We start from the raw sequence: 20,226 nt of genomic DNA, 5'->3' as shown, positions 1-20,226 counted from the left end.
TTAGGGGAAGATGAAAAGGAGAAAAAGTTTGCAGATGAAAGGCGGTGAAAAGTGCCACTTAACCCAACCTCATTTACAGCCGGCTGCCGTTAAATAACAAGTAAAGAACATTTTTCAGAAAAAGTCCCCCTTCCTCTGACACTTCCTGTGCATTCCATCACGCCGGCGGCTCGAGCCGCCTTTCATATGATGACGACTCCTGCCAGGCTGCACGCCTGCTCCTCTGCACCTCCCTGCTGCCTCTAAAGCTGAAGGAGGAGAGAAGTAGCTGGAGCCTCCCTGGATGAGGTCCCTGTCGCAGCTCATCCCCAACCCCCCCCCCGCCTTTGCTCTCTTCTTTTAATGCGATTTTCTGCTTCTGTAGATGAAGTGAAACACAATTATCATACTGACGATGGGAGGGGGGCAGAGAAAGGAAGGCCAGTGCATTTTCCAGAAGATGCTGGGCCTGACACTCTGCATGTTCATAATCATAAATTACATCGTTTAGGATAATTGGACGACTTACAGACCCGTCAACCTATCGGACCTCGCTCATTTGAAAGCTTGTACCTGCTGATTGGTGGGCACCGGCCCCAAGAGTTTCATTTACATTTTTTCTCCCCCGACTGACTCGAGGCAGCAGCACACTTCCAGGAAGTGAACACTCAAGGTGAAGAACCGGGACACCAGGCGGTTTGACCGAAGCCGCCGAGCGGTCCCACAAAAATCAGCGGTTGTGAGATTGATGGCACGGATTCACAGGCAGCAGCACGGCGGAGACGGCAAGCATGCCGAGAAAAGGCGAGCGCCATCTCTTACGGGTGACTCTCCACGGGCGGGCTGCTGGTCGTTTATCCGGATCTCTCCTTTGCGGAGGGAGCGCTCCAGGTTGATGGTGTTCCACACCTTCAGTGGGAGGGGCGCCTTGCTCCTGCAGAACACACATGTGTTACATGAGATGATCCTGTTTCTTCTGGAAATCAGTTTACTCCACATGAACAGAGATGTTTGTTCTCCCAGAGCTGCTCCTGTTCCAGCTCTGCTTCATTCATGCTGCTGCTTTTTTCTCTGCAGAGCACAGACGCATAGATCTGTAGGGCAACCATCCTGCAGAGCAACCATTCTGCAGAGCAACCATCCTGCAGAGCAACCATTCTGCAGAGCAACCATTCTGCAGAGCAACCATCCTGCAGAGCAACCATCCTCTCATGAAATTTGCTGACAGACATTCGTCCATAAGTGTTTTCTTATGCATTACTGAAAGGAGAGAAAACAAAAAGAAGAATAAATGTAGAAACCTTTTTACTTTTGTCTCCATACAAATAAGAGGAACGTTAATAAAGTCCATAAAGTTCAGAACGATCAGATGTATGACTTCATCAAAAACGTCACGGCCAAAGCTGACTTCCTGTTGCAGGAACTCTAATTGCATTTGTACGTTGACTGTATCAGAAAACTGGACGGTGACGTCCTTCATAGAAAACGGATTGCTTCCAGATCCAACCTAATGACGCCAATTCAGTCGCCATCTTGGAGCCAGACGTCATCAGTGAGCAGTGATCGGTTTGAATTGGACCGAGTTTCTATGGCAACCACTTTGGCCAATCAGGAGTGAGCTTGCTGGAAGGCCACACTCCTACAATTTGAAAGCTGGCTACACAAATAAAACATTTTGAACATTGGACGTGGGGGCCAGCAGGCTCCATCTACTTTTATTGAGGCATCTGATTGGTCAGTTCATAACCTGAACTACAGAAAACATATCATGTATGAGGATTATCAAAAAGATGTTAGAAAAGGTATCAGATCCAGAATGGTTGTTCTGACCAATAGAATGCGTAACAGCTGTCCATTTCTATAAGTCTTTGGGATTTTGGCGTCTTGGAGCCACTTCCTGTTTGGAACTGGAGGCCGCTGAAACAGGCATGGCGTTCAGTGTGAACATAGCTAAAGGCGTGTGAAGCATCTCATCAGAAGGAGCTTTGCTTTTGCTCCGACAAACCAAACATCTCTGCTCTGGTGGAGTTTGGAGCTGCAGGTGAGGAGAACCTGATGATCGCTGGCCCTTTTCCCAGGTCGTAGCGAAACTCCAGAATCCCGTTGTTTAACCCCAGAGAGATGAAGTCTCCTTTCCCGTCCGTCTTCTGGCCGTTGTAGAAAATCAAACCGTCGGAGTCGTTTGCCATGAGGACCACCATCATGCTGACCTTTTGACTGCGGAGAAGAACACATGTTGCAGTGACACGTCCACCTTCTGGACTGTTCGTGCAGCGGCTGTGTGGTGAGTAGGTTTCTGCGCAGCCCTCATTCTCCATTCCGCTCACACCTGCAGAGGCCTGAGCTTGTTCTTAGCCTGAGGCACAAACTATGAAAACTACATGATGCTCAGCTTTCTGTAATACATGTAAGACTCCATCGTGCAGGAGTCAAGCCGGGACACAGGACTCACCGCAGATCGTGCCCGTAGAGATGCAGCCCCTTCAGCTCCAGGTATGAGTCTCCGTTGAACGTGGGCATGTAAGCCCCTCTCCTCTCTGCAACTGGAGAAAACAAAAACTGCATTCAGGCCCGGTTCTGTTGTGTTGCTGACAGATTTGAAATGAAAGGATAGAGTGCACATCTTTGTGGGACTTGTCAGAATCATGGAGGAAGATAGATTTATGTGTGCACAGCCCGTGGGATTAGGAATTTCTCTCAACAAAAGGCATAAATAACACATCTATGCCAGCCTGATTACACAGCACGCCACTACGTGACAAAGGGCTTTGGAGACGTGCAGAGTTCAATGCACAGCTGGGATCTGGGAAAAAAGGCTGCTATTGTATTTTGGCCTTTATTATTCTTGTAAAACCATTTCTTTGCCGGGCGTCTACGCCTTGCTGTTTGCAGCAGCCTTCCGACAAAAGCCTCGACTTTTGACATCAATCAAGTCAATCAAGCGTCATGTTATCTGCAAACAGACACACAAACACGAGCGGCACCAGAATCGGCCTTTATGCCTAATTGGCTGAGATTAGCAAAGCCGAGTCAGGACGCAGGAGGAAAAGACGGACAACGAGGATGGACACGGCACCAAAACACGGCAGCACTTGGGATGGGTAACGTTTGGACTTCATGTGGTGCGAAGCAAAACCATAATTCACTGCTCATCGCTATGACGACGGACTTTTCTGAGTGTTGCACACATCCATCAGGTCACTGAATTAAAAGTTTTTGTTGTTGAAGTACAGACAGACTCTCTTTGCATTTTGGCTGAAGCTCCGCCCACTTTCACTGCAACAACCACATTCCACCCCCACAATCACTGGAAAGGTAAAACGATTGGCTGAAATTGCACAGCGAAACTGAATAAAATAGAAGTCATTAACACGTCTGAAACGAAGCACCGAAACGCTTCGAAGCACCAAAACGCTTCAAACCACTGAAACGTTTCGAAGTATTGAAACGCTTCAAAGCACTGAAACGCTTCGAAGCACTGCAATGAAGTTCTGACATTTTTATACAGTTTCGGTCCCACCATATACTATAATAATGGTACCAGATTGGTGCGGAGTTGTGGTGCCATCCCTACTGCGGAGTAAAACATGTTGCGTGACGAGCTCCTTTATCCATGACCGTCAGACAAAGAGCCACTTCTCTCGCTCCTGCTCAGAGCTCATTTCAACAGCAGCGCCCCCTAGTGAGCAGCTGTGGGAAACGTGTAACTTTTCCAGACTGTTGGGTCTGCAAACCAAAAAAACGGATTTTTCTGTGAAATACAGGAAAAACTTTCGCTCGCTTCGTCTTTGGCATTTTGGCATGGTGGCTCCGCCCACCATCACAGCCACACCCATTTTAATATGAATACAGCCACTACCGCTGAATGGAATACAAGTGACTGACATGTCCGGAAACAAATCCCCGAAATCAGCGGCGTTTTTAACCTGTTTTTAACCTTTATTTTACCGGAATCTCCCTTGAGATAAAATATCTTTTTCGAGAGCGACCTGGCCAAGAGGCATTGGCACACACAAAAACAACGATGGACCTTTTGCTCTGATCTCAGCTAAATGAGGAACAGACGAGCCAGCCTGTGGCTTCTTTTGTTTACATTGGAGGAATGATGATGTCATCATACCGGCAGCTGAAAAGCACATTCAGCCTGTTTAAGGGTTTAGTGACTTTTTTTGTCCTGTAAATGTAGCAACAACAGCAGAGCTAGACCCCCCCCCCCTGGTAGTTTATGTCCACAGCCATCGCTGCTCAATGATTATTCAAAGCGGAGCCGCCAAAAGGACCGGCGGCCGTCCAACCCTGGTGGAACACCCTTGAGCGTGGATGCTGCAGAATAAAAACCACATCCACAGCGGTTCAGACTCCCTCAGTTGCAAATGCTTCACACAACGACCCCCCTCCTCCTCTGAGTCTGTGCTGAGCGCGCTCAGAGCACGCCCCTCCTTACCTGTCTGAGGTTAACACTCATGTTGCCATTAATCAGCACGGGCAGGGAGGACTGATGTGATTAGTCATCCCATTGATTCCTGAGTAAAAATAGCCTTTTGGAAGGGAGACACTCTCGCTCACAAGCCATCGATTTTGGTTCACCTCAATTTATTTTAATCACCTGCTAACTGGAAATCAGGACCTTGTTTTTTCTGAACTCCCCAGGGCAGGGGGTGGGGGCATGTTTCTCCTTGGTTGGAGGAGGCCCCTGCTGCATGACGTCTGTCATTTTTAGTCCGCAGAGGTGGAGACTTCAGACTGTGACGCCTACAAAAGCGCTAACGAAGGACTTCAAAAGCGGCTGCAGCCAGCGCTGGTCGTTTAACCGGCGGCGGCCCGCTCCCGCCAAGTGAAACCGAGCGCCAGTAAACAAGTCTGTGCACAACACCTGTGGGCAAACAGGCGGGGAGGAGAGGAGCGCAGAAACGCTGCAGGTTTGTTTCCCGCCTCGCCACTAACAAGCGTGGTGCAGTCGATGCGGCGAGGGGCCCGGCGGGGCCAATCACACGCCTGAGCTCTGGAACACATCAACTCTCCCATCACCCCCAACCCCGAAGGCTCACCCCCTCCCCCCTCCCCCCTCCTCTGCGTTTGATCTCCCCCTTCAATTCAGGACGGATGGAAATGCCACGGAGCGGAAATGAGAGGGAAGGAAAATACGTAATCACCAGGGAGCTGAGCTCAGAAGAGTCCGGACCGAATCACTGCTGCTTTGGAGATAAAGACGGATGCCGCTCGGCCAGGATTACCTTTCTCACAGTGCCGGCCTTCCCGCCCCATGGGGCACACGCATTTGTACCCTCCCTCTGGTAAAACCTGGCACTGGGATGTGGCGTGGCACTTGCTGGCTGCACACGGGTCCCGGACGTCTGCGCAGAGGGTTCCTGCAGGCAGAAAACAGACATTTCCACTCACAGCTCCTTATTCTCCACAATGTAAAGGATTGTTGCTTTGAGGAGTTTCTCTCCCTAAAGGTCATTCTCTAACTGGTTGAACGCTATAAATCCTATAACAACTGTTGTTTCTGTTTCTCTTTCTTTATTCTAGTATGTTCTTCCATGTTTTGCTGCTTAACTCTTTCTACAATTTTTCATCTATTGTAACCATTCAACTATTCAAATGTTCGGCTCTTTCAGCTTTTTCCAGCTGTGACTTTTGCTCCTTCAAATCCTTGAACTTTTCCAGATATTCCAGGATTTTTGCCTCCATTGAAATACATGGGAATCCTAGGTGCAGAAGCTCGCTGGTTCGATACCCGGCTCTGGCATTTTTCACAAACATATTTTTTGTTGTTGTTTTGCTGTTTTCACTTTATTTATTGTCAACTTTGATCATTTCTTTCTTTATTTTTATTTTTTCTTGCCAGTTATTACCCTTTAAGTTTCCTTTTCATTCAGCAATATAGCATTCACCCCAGCATTTTCTTCCGGTTTAGTATAATCTAGTCGTTATAGCTCCTTTTAGTTAGTCTCATTTGGAAATATTACGGATTAAAGCGGAGCGGGCCGCCCGCCACGCAGCCACGTTTTTGGGGCCAAGCGCTACAGCAGATCTGAATTCAGGGGGGGGGGGGGGGGGGGGGGGGTGTTAATGACCACGCTGAGCTCGCCTCATTTTCTTCATCTTCCTCTTTCTGGCTCCCCTCATCAGCATCAGTTTTTAAAGCCACGTTGGGACCAAATGAATGACTTCCTCTCAGCCTGAACGTCGTCTGAGCTCCTCTTCATCACCAAACCTGAAGTCCCTTCTGTACGAATTTCACTCTGACGTTTTATGGTTTCGAAGGCAACAGTCTTTGCCCATTGGTGTTGGTTTTGAGGAGGAAGGTGTTGGCTTTGCAATGCTCTCTGGGAAAACCCTTTCTGCTGTCATCTGAGCCGTGAGATGAGCGGAGAACGGCGTGGCGGCGCCCTGATGTTTGCTCCTCTTGACTGAACGGCGGGAACCGGGAGCAGCAAATGTGGACAAAGTTCTGACGTTTTGAAGAACATTTCTGGGTTAGTCAAACACTTCCAGAGCTGCTGCTGCTGCAGGCAGAGGGATGCTCTCAAATTAGCCTGTCAAGCTAACAAAGGATTTGTGTTTAGACACGACTGCGACGACGGCAAGCGCCTGAAGAACTGATGGCAGATAAATATAAATACATGAACTGAACCACGGCGGTGGATGTGGGTTCACCTCCTGGAGAACGTCTCAAAACTTTAAGCAGAAAAGGTCATTTTAAAACTAAAAGATTCAGAACTTAAAGAAGTTTAAAGCAAATCTTTGTCAGAAGAAACACAATTAAACAAATTCATGACTTAATCCAAACTGAATTAGTAACTGAGTTACTCTTAACCTCTGAAGACCTGGCGTCCAAATGACATGAATTTAAATTTAAATCTCAAACTGATTTACATCTGGACTAGTTAAAGTGATCATTTAAACATCTGTAATGTTCCTGCATTAACTGCAGAAAATGAAATACATCAAACTCTAACAGCTGCATTCAGAGTCCTCGCCAGTGAGAAGAAGGGTGTATTTTCTATGAAAAGTTCCGGTTAGTTCTGTTGGATTGGAGGAATGCCCCCCCCGTCTTACCCCAGAATCCTTTGCTGCACTTGCACTGGAACATCTCCGCCTCCTTGACCTGGCACTGAGCGCCGTTCTTGCAGGGGTTGGGCTCGCACGGGTTGTTCCCGCACTCGCCCACTCCGCTCCCGAAGAGGCTGTCGCCGCCGTCCTCCTGCAGGTTGAGCATGCGGTTGTTGACGTCCAGCATGCGGATGCAGCCCACCAGGCCTGCGCTGACCCCCGTCCTCGCAGTCACGCTGGGGAGCAGAACGCCAGACGTGACTTGAGCGGCCAACAACGTGGGGACCAATCAGTGAAGTAATTTCATGCTGCAGTTGTTTAACGGAAAATCTGAGGATGGTTTCAAACCTATAAAGCTGCGTTCTCACCGGAGTGGATTCACGCGTCGGGTTTCAATGTTAGGTCACCTGCGGTGCAATTTGGGCGTCCGTCACTTCATGGCGTGACGCGGGACTCAGCTTTGGGGACGTGACGTTTTCAGTGAAAAATAAATCCCATATGGCTGCTCAAACCGCCCTGAACTTCTAGACCTTCTATTTACCATGTAGGGCTGTGGGGTTGTTGATCGCCCCCGGTTGCTGCTGGGCGAAGGCGGGGTACACCCTGGAAAGCCCCTCAAAAAGCCCATGGAGCCAGAGCGATCGCACCCACTACGACTCTGTGCGGCGGCGGGAAAAGGAGAGCCGCCGTCGTAGCGTGCAAGATTGCTGCAGCTCCGTGAGCTTTTGATGTTTGTTTTGTTTTCGTCACGACAATAATTAAAAGATCCTTCAGTATATTTTTAATATCAGGCCAGGGTTGGGTCAAACGGCCTCAGACGGACGGAAGTAACGTTTAAAACAACCGTCACATCCGGGCGCAGCTCCTGCAGTCAATGCTGAAATTCGGCGTCTGGTGAACCCTCACACGGCGGCGTGTCCCGGCGCCTCTCTAGAGCTCCCCACAACATTTACACCTTAGTTACTCGCTCAACATCGTCAATGTTTTCTATGATCTGGCAACGAACGAATCCCAGAAAAGCGTTGGCGATTGCTCTGCGGCAGGGGCGTTAAGGCATGGAGCGGTAAATCTGACACGCGTCAAACGCTAGGCGGCAGACGGGAATTTGACGGGCGAATCAGCGGATGGATTCCCGCCTGCTTCATTGCCGGTTCGATTCCCATGGTGGCGTCTTACTCCTGCTTCAGATCCTCCGTCACGCCTCCGATGAACAGCTCCGTGTCCAGGTTGAGGCCGTCGGTGCCGTGCGGGCTCTCGCCCTGGACGTCGGGCTCGCCGTCGACGCTGAGGACGCCGTTCCGGCGGTTCCGTGTGACCTCCACTTGATGCCAGTGTCCCTGACTGACCTTGACCTTGCTGGTCAAGGTGCCGGTGCCTGAGCCCGTGTTGAACCTGGGGGGGTTGACAATAAAGCACAATTGATCGGTTAGGTCCTCCACTTACGCAGGTGACATTTGAGCCCGTCCCCTCTGTGCATTGAACACTGCCCCCCTCCCTTTCCATTCACATTTAAGTTTTCTCTAATGATCTTTTGTAGAGAATAAGTCCATATCAACATTGGGGGGGCTGCTGCGCACCCACACATGCACTCATATTAGCACAACCTGAGAGCAATTATCTGCCACAAATAATGAGTTCTTCTCCCCACAGCCGGGATTTCTGCCGCTGTAGGTGGTAATCTCGGCGTAGGAGAGCGCAGGTGACTAATGATCTCCTTTAGTTCTGCTATTGATTTCATTTTCAACAGAGAAATCAGACCCGGCCGGGGCGGGAGAAACCCGAGAGAGTTTGGAGGGGTCAGAGTGGCGTCCAAAAGACAAATAATGGCTCCCAAACAGACACGGCGCCGAAGCTGTAATTATTCCATTCACGTCTCTTCAAAAGATGCTGCCTTTGTCACTAGACTTTTATTCCTCCACCTCTGTGTGGGAGAAGACATGAATATATGTTATTATCATCACCATTTCTGCACCTGCAAGTTTCCACCGTTGAGAGAAAGCGCTGCACGCTGACGGATGCAGCCAGAGGTATCCGCGGTAATGGCGGTGTGATGCTGATGTTTGGCTCAGGGAATCTAAATATCAGCAGATCCAGCTCTGCACTTTCACATGAATCACTACTCGCTGTCACGTGCAACAGGCATCAAACCCTTCCTAAGAACCTGCTTCCCTGTAAAGCAGCCCCGCATCGAGATGCTCCCAGAGTTTGACCCAAATTTGTTTTTTTCTGCTCCAGCAGGCGGCTTTTATGGAAGCAGGAAAGGAAATGTCAGCCTGTCTCATCTCACCACACGTTTAAAGAAAGCAGCATTTTATCATCCGCACGACACATTTACCGTAATTTCCAGACTGCAAGCCGCACCAGTTACATTTTTAAAGAATAAAACATTTTGTCCATACATAAGCTGCATGTGCCCACATTGAAACATGTTATAGAATGAGGATGTGTATGTGCTGAAACCACGCTGTGTGTAAGAAAGAGATGATGAGGGTCTGTTCCTGCAGTTCATTCCCAAAGCAGGAATTTACATTAAACGTGCGTCTTCCTCGACACATATACCGTATCCCCCCTGTCTCACTCTTACCCCTTCTGCTCGAGCGCCCCTAGTGGCCGTTAGAAAAAAGAAAATGCATAAATTAGCCGCATCATTGAAAAAGCCGCAGGGTTGAAAGCGTGTGACAAAAGTAGCGGCTTATAATCCTGAAATTACAGTAGTATTTATTCCTTCACACCTATGATGCAGAACATTATGGAAAACTGTCTTCATCATTACTGCATCTGCAGAAATGAGGAAGAGGAGTTAAACCTTCCTCAAAACACGACTTTTTCCTGCGTTTCACTGAGCTTGAAGCAAAGCTACACTTGTTGTCAGGTCTGCAATAATGTCAACGTTACGTAAAACGTGTGGAAACGGACCCCCATCCAACTGACTTGAGCCCTGATCGCATGGACCCATACGGGGGGGGTTGTCCGAGGAGGATCATAGGGTCACTTCTACTAGATTGTTTCTTTTGGAAAAACTCCCCTAGAAGTCTCTTAATGATGATGGCGCCATTTCTATCCGAAATCCAGAAAAAAGTGTCGTTTTCTAGGACATAGTTTCTGCAGAGCAGCAGGAGTTCATCAGCAGTTCACCTCTAAATTGTGGGCGGGGACTGTTAGCGTGGAGGTAAGCCTCTGCCGATACCCCATCCTCCTAACCTAACAGTAACGGTGCGACAAAAATTGCGACCAACATCAGATCTATCCAGTTTGAGTCCAGATTCCCGCTCAGACGAGGAAAACTAAGACGTTCGTGGATCTTTGGAGACTAAACTGGGAGGATGTTAAGATGGGTTCAACCTCCAGGAGATTGTTTTAACAGATTCTTTGGCAGATTTGCTGCGGGTCAAAGTTCTGCAGCGGGTTAGACGGTGAACCTCCTCAAACATCTGGACTTTTTCCAAACTGAACACAGCAGTTTTCTGTCAGCTGCTGCATCCTAGTGAAGCTTCTTTCTTTCTGCCATCAAGTCCCAGACGTTTCCTTCTTTGCTCTGAAGATTCTTTTTTGCTGCTTTCTGCCCCCCCCCAGGCTTTGCTTTGCCCGCCTGAGTTCAGCCGTTTGTTGGTTGTTTGATTTCGGAGGGGCGACTGTCAGGCTGTAAAAGGGGTCAGAGCTGCTGACTGAACCCGTTTCCATGGGGAGAGAGGGGGGGGGTCATTCATGTTCCCCCGCATTATTACATTATTTAATAAAACTGAGTAATGTCCCCCCCCCCCCCCCCCCCCCCCAAAGCTTATCAGACCAACCTGAGCTCCACCTTTCCGTTGACCAGAGTCAGAGAGATGAAGTCCTTGCTTCCTCGCTGGCCGTTGTAGAGCAGGACGCCGTTCATCTCCGAGGCCCTGAAGGCCATGGCGATCCGGACCGTGTGGTACGCCTTCATTGTAGGAAACGCCAAGTAGGACTGGCCCCCGAAGGATGGAATGAAGTATTTCATCACTGCGGGGGGGGAGGAAGACAATGAGCCTGTTATCCGCACTGTTTTTATAAGTCAGGGGGGTGGGGGTAGGATGGGGCAGAAATGATCTTCTTTTCTCCAAAACACCTTTTAGGATTAGCAAAGTGATGACAACGACACTTTTCTTTCATTTACTGGACTCCGACGTTCTGCTGCTCCTGCAGGGGCGTCGGATGAGCTCCTCCTGATCACATGGATCTCATGTGAAGGTCAGGCTTTAGAGCGGTTGCCCACTCCACCCCCCAAACACACACATCGCCTCTATCCAGTAAATCCCCATTACAGCAATTGGGGTCTATTTTATATAGACGCAGCTCGCCGCCATTCCCAAAACCCCCCAAAAAAGGGAAAAACAAAAGAGTTTTTTTCCACTTGATGACTTTTCTCCTGTGGAGGTGGAGCCAACGGGAATCAAACCGACGCCCTGAAAGCTCACCTCTTAGTTCTTGTGTAAAAAACTATAAATAAGACGTTAATGTAAACCTGACACTCCGGCCTGGGCTCTGTGAGCTTCACACCCCCATAATTCCACATCTGTGGCCACTCAATGCCCCCCCCCCCCCCCCACCATCGTCCCCCCGGGGTTTGAACCTCACGGCTCCCACAGCATCAATAAGAGCAAATGCCTCTTATCCTAATCAGCCAAACGTAGAAGGTAGCAGGAGAATTTTCATTTCATCAACCGTTCCTTTCATGTTTTAATCATCGGAGTGTTTATGCTGCTTTCAAAAGTCATTAAGGATTAAAGCGGATTATAAAACAGCTGACTGCTACTGTGGGATTATTTCTGAACTTTCTCAGCTAATTTTAAGAAACTGGACTGGAAAAAGTCGGAGATGAAAAACGCCGCCCACCTTTCTCGCACACGGGCCCTCCCCGCCCGGCGGGACACCTGCAGCTGTAGGTGCTGCCGTCGTCCTCGCAGGTGCCCCCGTGGAGGCAGGGGTGGGAGTCGCAGGGCCTCTGGGTCTTGGGGGCGAGTTTCCCGCCTCTGACGCGGGACGTGGTGGTGAGGAGCGGCGTTGTGGTCGACGGCGCCGCTGTTGTGGTGGTGCGTCTGCTGGTGGCGGGCCTGTGCGTGGTGACCCGACTCTTCAGTGGGCGTCTGGTGGTGGTGGTGGTGGGGGGGAGTATGGTGACAGCCGCGGCGGTGGTGGTGGTGAAGACGGGGACGGAGGACAAACCTGAGCAAACAGAGGAAGAAGGAACTCCTTCGGTTCCGGACGACCAACTCATGACACCCCCCCCCCCCCCCATTTGATTATTCCTTTACGACCCCCCCCCCCCTCCTCCAAAGCCACACGGCATTACCAGAACTGCTGAAGTGGATGTTTTTCCCCTCTGGCTTCTTGACGGAGATGCTGGTGTCCTTGGAGGCCTTCAGCTGCTTCAGCAGAGCCTCCATGATGTCGTCCGCCGTGAAGCGCGTGTCTGCAACAAACGCAGGACCGTCAGGACGGATCTCTGACGGGTTCCCCCAACACAGAACCAGAGCCGCTCGCAGGAAAAAAAAGGGGTTTTAACATGTTCTTTTGGTATTTTTGGACGATTGAGGAAATGTATAGATTCAATTAATTTGATAGCTTTTACTTAATGTGTAGCTTATAATGTTGAGTTGTTGACTTTTTCTGAGTTTCATGTTGTGTTATTTGTCACAATGACAAAAGTATCTTCAATTTTATTTTATTAAGAAAATTAAGCTAAAACTGCACTTTTTACTTCAAATTGTTGCAAATCAGGAGCAGAAAATGCTGTTTGAAAAATTTGACGTAGAAAATAGGATGGGCGGGGCCTCAAGCTCCATGCTCCGCCCCTTTCTGATACATCCACCTGCAGACACACAGATCCTTGAACGTCTTAGTTTTCCTGGTCTGAGCTACAATATTGCTGCCACGTTTGTTGCAAAGGGCTGTAAGCTAGCATGAGAGGAGTGAAGGGACAGGGGGCGGGTTTGCTTGGCCCCACCCACAACTAAGAGGTGAATTTCCAATGAACTCCTGCCGCTCTTCAGGAACTATGTCCCAGAAAAGCACTCAGGTTTTTTGGCAGAAAACTGAGTCATCATAGTTAAAAGACCACTGGAAAAACTTTAAAAATGAATTTAAAACAGGATCTGGGCGGGACTTTAGTGAGAAGTGAGAGTGAATGTGGCATTTGGGGGGGGGTCATCTGGTGACCACAGGGACGTCTAACTTCCTCCACGTGAACCGCTGTCATGGCGTTCAGCGCTGAGGCTCGTTTTACTGGCCTTATTTCTGGGGTTTTTTCAAGACTTAAATTAAAAACTCTCATTTTGCAGAAGTTTGCTATTCTTCTATAAGTCTGTAATTACGTCATTAGCAATTAAATTAAACATTTAATAACCTAAAAAAAAACTTTTAGCCGTTCATTGTTTGAGAGTATTAAGCTGCTGGTTAATCCCTCCGAGAGCGACGGCGGCTTCCCGCCGTGCACACCGCTCCTCCTGCTGTATCCGGGCAGATTGTTGTCACGATGATTTATGTGACTTTACTCAGTAATAAGTAACTCTGCTAACATCTAATCAGAGCAAAGAGCCTCCAGCAGCGCTGCTGTTATTTACACACAGGAAGGTCGGTGCAGGTGAGAAACGTCCCTGGAAATGAGCAGACAATTAATAAAAGGTTTCAATGAAGAAGCAGACCTGCTGTCTCACACGATTAGGAGACAAAGTGATGAGCATCTCTTTTTTTTTTAAAATCCGAGACAGAAAAAACACATTTTCTTTTAGACCAGCTGCAGCCGTCCGTCTGTGATTCTGACAGATACGATGTCATTCCTATTTTCTACGGTGAGGCCTGAACTTTGCGGCGATGCAGACAAAAGAACAAAGATTTAAACAGATGTACACATTACATGCAGACCCTTCTGGCTAATTTTCCCCGTTTGAGGCCTGTCAGGCTACTGCTGCAGATGGGGGGGGTTCTGTGCTGGAAAAGCTCCCACCTGGTCTGAAGTGGGCCTCCACGATGGCCACGATGGAGTTGCTGGGAGCCAGTTTGTGGACGCGAACACTCATGAAGTCTTTGCGCACCTGCGACTTCCTGAACAAATCGTTGAGCTGGAGAAGAGAAAGAAGGAGTGTGAGGAAGAGGAGGGAGCGTCAACAAGGCTGGGAATGAGCTGAAGGTTAACACTATGTCCAAGACACGCCACGCCTCGGGCTGCAGAGCAGGAAGCTGGCGGGGTTCAGATCCTCAGGAGCAGCAGACAGAATTATCTCCTAATGTGAGGATTTGATGAATTTCATTCCTTTAAAAATTAGAAAATCTCTTCAGTGAGAGCTGCAGTTCAAGTCTTGAAAAACGCACATAAGTGAAGTTTTCGCCAGCTTTCTTAACATTTTTATCTCAAAAGTACGGTGGCCCTGAAGCTCAAATCACATCAAAGAACACAACAACTGTTAAAAAGCAAAAAAGATGTAACAAAACAGCATCACATTTTAGAAAACAAGACAAAAAAAATCCAAGAACCAAACTGCAAAAAAGAAATCAAATATTTTTGAAAAGCAAAAGTAATTTACGGAAATAAAAATGTTTTAATAAAAGAAACAGGAAAAGGTAGGTGATTTGGTGACTTTGTGGATCCTTTCAGCCGAAGGTTATTTGACATGAAGAAAAACTGGATATCATCCAATCGGCAATGTTAACATTTCATTTTGTTTTCCAAAATAGTTTTTCATCTTGTTTTATTTTACCTTTTGGTTTCTGGACATTTGTTTTATATTCTAAAAAGTAATGCTGTTTTTTTTAAATATTTGTTTTGCTTTTTTAACTGTCGTGACCTTTTTTGCATCGAGTGATTTGTGAATATGGTCTTCAGGGCCACCGTACATCAAAGTACAAAGTCACACCAACATTTACGTTGGCAACGACGATTCCCGTCCCTCAGGATTCGGTACGAACCTCCATTTTTGGGTCACGGTTTTGTAGAATGTTCTCTCGCCATGTTGTGGTTCACTCTTCGTCGTCTCAATGTTACGCCAATTTTTTTTGGGTGCAATTTTGCACGATTATTTTTAAATACATTTAAGACGCTTTGTGTTCTGCGTCCTGATTGGCTGTCGACCTGGCCAATGAATCTCCTCCTAGTGTCTCCTGTACAGAATTTGTTCAGTTCCCTATATTTATATACGTTTTCGATCTTTGTTTTCATTCTATAATCCTGGCTTTATTTTTCTTTTAGGGTTTGAACATGAGAGCAAAGTGTGAAAATGTTCATGTCTGTCTGAGAAAAGTGTAGTAAGTGTGTAGCGAGGAGTTTTACTGCCATAAAACATCTAGAATCCTACTTCATAGATCTGAAGGTAACGATAAACGCGCTAAAAGACAAAAGAGGAAACACTGCTCCACAAAACAGCAACAAAAACTATAAATTTAGAAAAGTTGTTTCTTAAATTTGCTAATAAGCAAATAAAAATAAAGATAAACCTTTTTACTTGGCTTTCACTTTCATACTAAGCCTGTAGTCAGTGAATAAATACTAAATCTTTCTTAAATGCAGGTGTGCAGCACGGATGAAACGATTCACTTTCCCACTATTCCATTCACAGGTGGAACATACGGTTCAGTTTTAAACTGAGAATCTCTGTTATGTGGGCGGCTGATGAGCATCACAGCGACCACAGGGCTGCCGACACACATCCCAGCCGCCGCCGCCGCCGCAGCCCTTTAGCTGTTTGCACAGAGAGCTCTCCCATGTTCCACTAAACCCAATCACTGACATTCAGACAGACACTGTTGTGCTTTTGAAACGCAGTCTGCTTCAGACTAAAAGGCTTCACGCTCTACACACACATCACAGGAAGAGCAGCATCAATGTGGGACTTTGGATGAGGACACTCCAGAGCCGGTCTCACCCAGGATGAGGCGGCGTTGGTGCAGACGCTGCTGGCGTGGAGCGGTCAGCCACACGGATCATTCAGCAAATTTAGAGTCAGCTGGAGTACTCACTGCATTTCATATGAGGAGGACGGAAATAAAATCCTTCAAAGCTGGATTAAGGATGGAAGCGGACAAACACACAATGGCAGCAGGTGCACATACTTTGTCGTCTCCCCATAATTTGGTGTTTCTCTCCAAACTTCAGCAATTTTTCATCCTGTTGTCAAAGAGAACTGCGTCCTCTTCATGCATCTGTGAACCACATGGAGGTACGGCGTGTGCTCGGCGCTGGAGCGGGAGATGAAGAGGGTTGGCTGCTGTCAAGTGGCACACCAGGCTCCCAGAGACCAAGAGGCTGAGAGCGCTAACGAGCTCGCACGCACACACAAGCGCTAGCGCGGCAAGCAAGCAGATTAGGTCCCGGTGGGGGCCAATGACACTGATTTAACAGCTGGTACATGTGTAATATGTACACACACACAAGAACACACATCAATACAAACACCGACCCTCACATTTCAAGAGGAGTGAGGCTCTGTCAGCTGCTCAAAGAGGAAACGGGCAGCCAGCCCAACCGGGACCTCCAGCTTCAGGCATTCTGACCACCCAGACCTACAAGAAGAAGCTCCGCGCCTCAGGAAGGCGTCATTTTCAGATGGAATCCTATATTTATCTCTATTTTGAAATGCTTTTAAACTACGGCAAGGGTAGGAAAAAACATAATTTCTGCAGGGAGACAGCTGTTCTCTTTAATCACTGACCTATCAAGCCTTGGGAGCATCAGCGACGGCTAAATCTATAAAATGCACAAAGGACAGAAACAGAAACACAAAGACGTTTGACCTCCTTCTCATTATTCTAAAGGTCACCTGACTGATGACAAGTTCACTAAGGATGCCACCGTTCTGGGTTTAAAAACAAACCATATGTCACACCTATTGACTGTAGACTCATATACAGTCAATGGTTACACCATTGAACTGAATCGTGGGGGAAGTGAATCGTTGCATCCTGACTGCATACCTGTACGTTTATGATCAAAGTGTCAAACACGCATTGTGCTACATTTAAGAAGAATTTATTGTGTATTATACAGTGGTCCAGGTGAATCCTGGATTCTAACCGCATTGCCTTTTTAACTGCAAAATGACTGGAGATAACAAACGGTTGAATGTGTAGAAAGAAACTGAAAAAGGTCAGAACATCTCTTTAGGATGGTTTTTCCTGAGGACATTCCATGCATTGTGATGCAGCTGAAGTATCTTAGAAAAATAAAAATGGCATACTAGATTTTTCTTTAATTTCTTAAGTCTGCGTTTCTGGTGGCAGAGAGCAGCAGAGAAGCTGCAAACTCTGGATTTTAAATAATCATTTGTGTTTTTTCCTCTTTTATGTCAAATGTGGTTTTTGAAACATAACCGGGTCAAAGGTGAAACGGATCCTGGGTCGACTGCTCGGAAACACATTCTTTGTAAAGAAAACAATAAATGAAATAAAGGCGATAACGTGAAAGCCTGCAAAGACGAAGCAGGTGAGGAGTTTGTTTACGTCTGCAGACTTCAGGTTAGAGTTGCATCATTTGATGGAAAAATAATGAATCAAATTAAAGCTGGAAGTTTCGCACAGTGACTGTCAGAAGTGTTTGTTTCCCACTCACAGCGTTTTCTATGCTGCGCGCCGTCTCTCCAAACAGCTCAGACTTTGTGTCGTTCATCTCTGGCAAGTAGAAGATCTCCTGGCCTTCCACCTGGTCCAGGTGCAGGAAGCCGCCGTACATCATGGTAGCTGAAAGAAAAGCGGCGAAGATGTGACCCTGAGGACGTACAGAAGCTGGACGTGCCCTCGCCAGTCGCTCAGCTCTTCCCGCCATCAGAGTGCTCTTTTTTTGGTAAAGTGCCAGTTCAGAGTTAGTGATGGATTGTGTGTTTGATGGGGGGTGGGGGATGTTAGTGACCCTGGGTTGGAGGTAAAGGTGGAGGTAGGACAGAGGAGGTGGACGAGGTGAAGAGTGATGATGAGACAAGAAAAGGAGGCAAAGAAACGTCCTGGTTTTACCAGAAGGAGTCTCGTCCCAAAAGCTGGTGCTGCCATGGGGGACTGGGCAGAAACACAGCAGGTCAGACAGACACACAAATGCATGAGAGCAAACAACAACACAAACGCACACACAGAGAGGAAAACAGCCCACAGGCTCCAATAAAGAGTGTCCTTGTATTGTCCAGCATATATCACCTCTGGACAGTTTCTCCACAGTGTCACCGCTGAGAAGATGACCTGAAATAAAGCCGAGTCCAGAAGATGTGTGTGTGCGGTTGTGTGCGAGTGTGAAGGACAGACAAGCAGGAGGAGCGCTGAAGTCGGGCTTCCACGCCGCTAATCAGCAGAACAAATTGCCCAAATCAATCATGGCTGCCCCTGTCTGAGCAACGGCGGCCAGAATAGAAAAGCACTTGTTTGATTATCGCCAGAGATAAAGCTAATTGTCTCCTTGATGTCGCTCCACCAACGGCTGACACCGATTGTTCAAAATACCAAACACACACACACATGTACAGGGACACACACACATGTATTCACACATACAACACATTCCCGGGTTTTGGTCCCCATTCTGAAAACTGTCCCCGTCCCATGACTGTCCAAACACATAATTGTCCTCACAATGTCATAAATACCAACTCAAACACACACATACACACGCAAAGACAAATGCAAACGCACACACACACACATGTACATGCACACATACAAATGCACACACAAACAGGAAACTGACTCAACACACACGCAAAGACAAATGCCGACACATTTCCACACACACACATAAGTGAACATACACTCACATACACAAAATCATCCATACTTGTGCGTCCTCACACACACCCTTGTGCGCGCACACATACACACGTACAGGTGGAACAGTGGCCGTACGTCTCAGCAGTAGTTTGTCGTTTTTTAAAGAAACGAGAAGAGATTTGACTTTTTCTATTCCGGATAGAAAAAAGATCAGCCGCACTTTTAACGGTTTCCAGTTCCTGCAGCTCGGTGTGGCTTTAATTTTCTCATGGATAACTGCAGGACAGTCTCCTCTGTTCCAGAGAAATGAAGCCCAGGCAAACCCCTCCTCTACTGCTCGGCACAAACGTCTCAGCTGAAGGTAGAACAAAGAATAATTCGATTTCTGTTCTGCAGCAGATGTCAATAAAGTGGCCGGTACGCAGAGATGGCAGCCGGCGCTCCAGGAACGTGTCATTTCACTTCTAATGAGGAGGATTGGCTGGAGCCGTCTCTTGAGAGAAGCGATCTGGCATATTGATCAGCCAATCGTGCTGCCTGTTTTTATTGGCAACACTTGAGCTGAATGAAATATTGATCGTTTTGTGCGCCGTCACCACTCGCTGTGATAAATATTTACCAGCGTTTTTTTGGATTTGTGATCACGCATTTCCCACACGGAGGTCAAAGGTCAGAACGTATCAGCTCTGTTTCTGAACGGATGAATCAATCGGTCGGCGGCAGCCTCGCGTCGAGGCGGGAAACTGGTTAACTGGAAGCACTTCGGCACGCCACAAACGCGAATCCTCACACTAATTTGTGGCGTGGGCCCAGTGGAGTGGTGACCTGAGGCTCCTTTGGGAGCTGTAGAGGAGCTCTCTGTTCACCATCAGTTAGGCTGCCGTGGTTACGGCGGCGGACAGGGAGCCAGAGGAGCAACGGGGAGAAAGAAGCCCTGTATCTTTCTGAAGCGAGAGTGGCAGAAAGCACTGATTGGTACAGCGGCGCCCGTCTGCCTCTGCTAGGCTCTCTACTATCCCCGCTCTCAACTCCACAGAGAAATGAACTGATGCAAGACTGGATGGAGATTGACTGGGTTTGAGGAGAGAAAAAAGGGAGACGCAGCTCAGGAGAAGAAAGCGTTAGAGGGGGGAGATACGGGGTAGACGGCTGGAAAAAAAGTTGAGAAGAAAAAGTGATAACGCTCACACTAATGATGATTTACAGAGCAGGCTATTCTAAAATATTTATTCTGAAAAAGTTTCAGAACAAAAAGTGAAGAAAAAGTTCAGGAAATGAGCTGAAGTTTGGTCGGACTTCACCTCACGGGAATCTGAGCAGCGTTCATGACAGGAAAACATTCAACTCAACCTTCTTCTGATGTTCCTCATTTTCGTCTGATTGTCAATTATAAATGTATGTGTTCTAAAGAAGACATTTATGGGGTCAAAAATATTAAAATCTTGGAAAATAGCTTTAAACTAAAAGAAATATCACAAAAAATTGAAA

The 20,226-nt window shown here is 47.6% G+C and overlaps 1 protein-coding gene across 11 annotated transcripts in view; it reads right to left on the bottom strand.

Annotated features, from left to right (window-relative positions):
- Window positions 1-20,226, bottom strand: part of agrn (agrin) — a 241,823-nt gene that overhangs the window by 15,435 nt on the left and 206,162 nt on the right. For all 11 annotated transcript variants that reach the window (XM_023956309.1, XM_023956313.1, XM_023956310.1 and 8 more), the window contains 11 exons: window positions 17,600-17,727; window positions 14,006-14,120; window positions 12,353-12,472; window positions 11,896-12,225; window positions 10,830-11,022; window positions 8,215-8,430; window positions 7,045-7,274; window positions 5,214-5,348; window positions 2,432-2,522; window positions 2,032-2,196; window positions 802-913 (listed from right to left, as the gene is read on the bottom strand). In XM_023956309.1, coding sequence (XP_023812077.1) covers window positions 802-913; window positions 2,032-2,196; window positions 2,432-2,522; window positions 5,214-5,348; window positions 7,045-7,274; window positions 8,215-8,430; window positions 10,830-11,022; window positions 11,896-12,225; window positions 12,353-12,472; window positions 14,006-14,120; window positions 17,600-17,727 — 1,835 coding nt within the window. The remainder of the gene's footprint in view (window positions 1-801; window positions 914-2,031; window positions 2,197-2,431; window positions 2,523-5,213; window positions 5,349-7,044; window positions 7,275-8,214; window positions 8,431-10,829; window positions 11,023-11,895; window positions 12,226-12,352; window positions 12,473-14,005; window positions 14,121-17,599; window positions 17,728-20,226) is intronic.

This window comes from Oryzias latipes, chromosome 7 (genome assembly GCF_002234675.1).
Source record: "Oryzias latipes chromosome 7, ASM223467v1".
In the NCBI taxonomy this organism is placed as follows: Eukaryota; Metazoa; Chordata; class Actinopteri; order Beloniformes; family Adrianichthyidae; genus Oryzias; species Oryzias latipes.
This window is presented reverse-complemented; position numbering and strand designations above follow the sequence as displayed.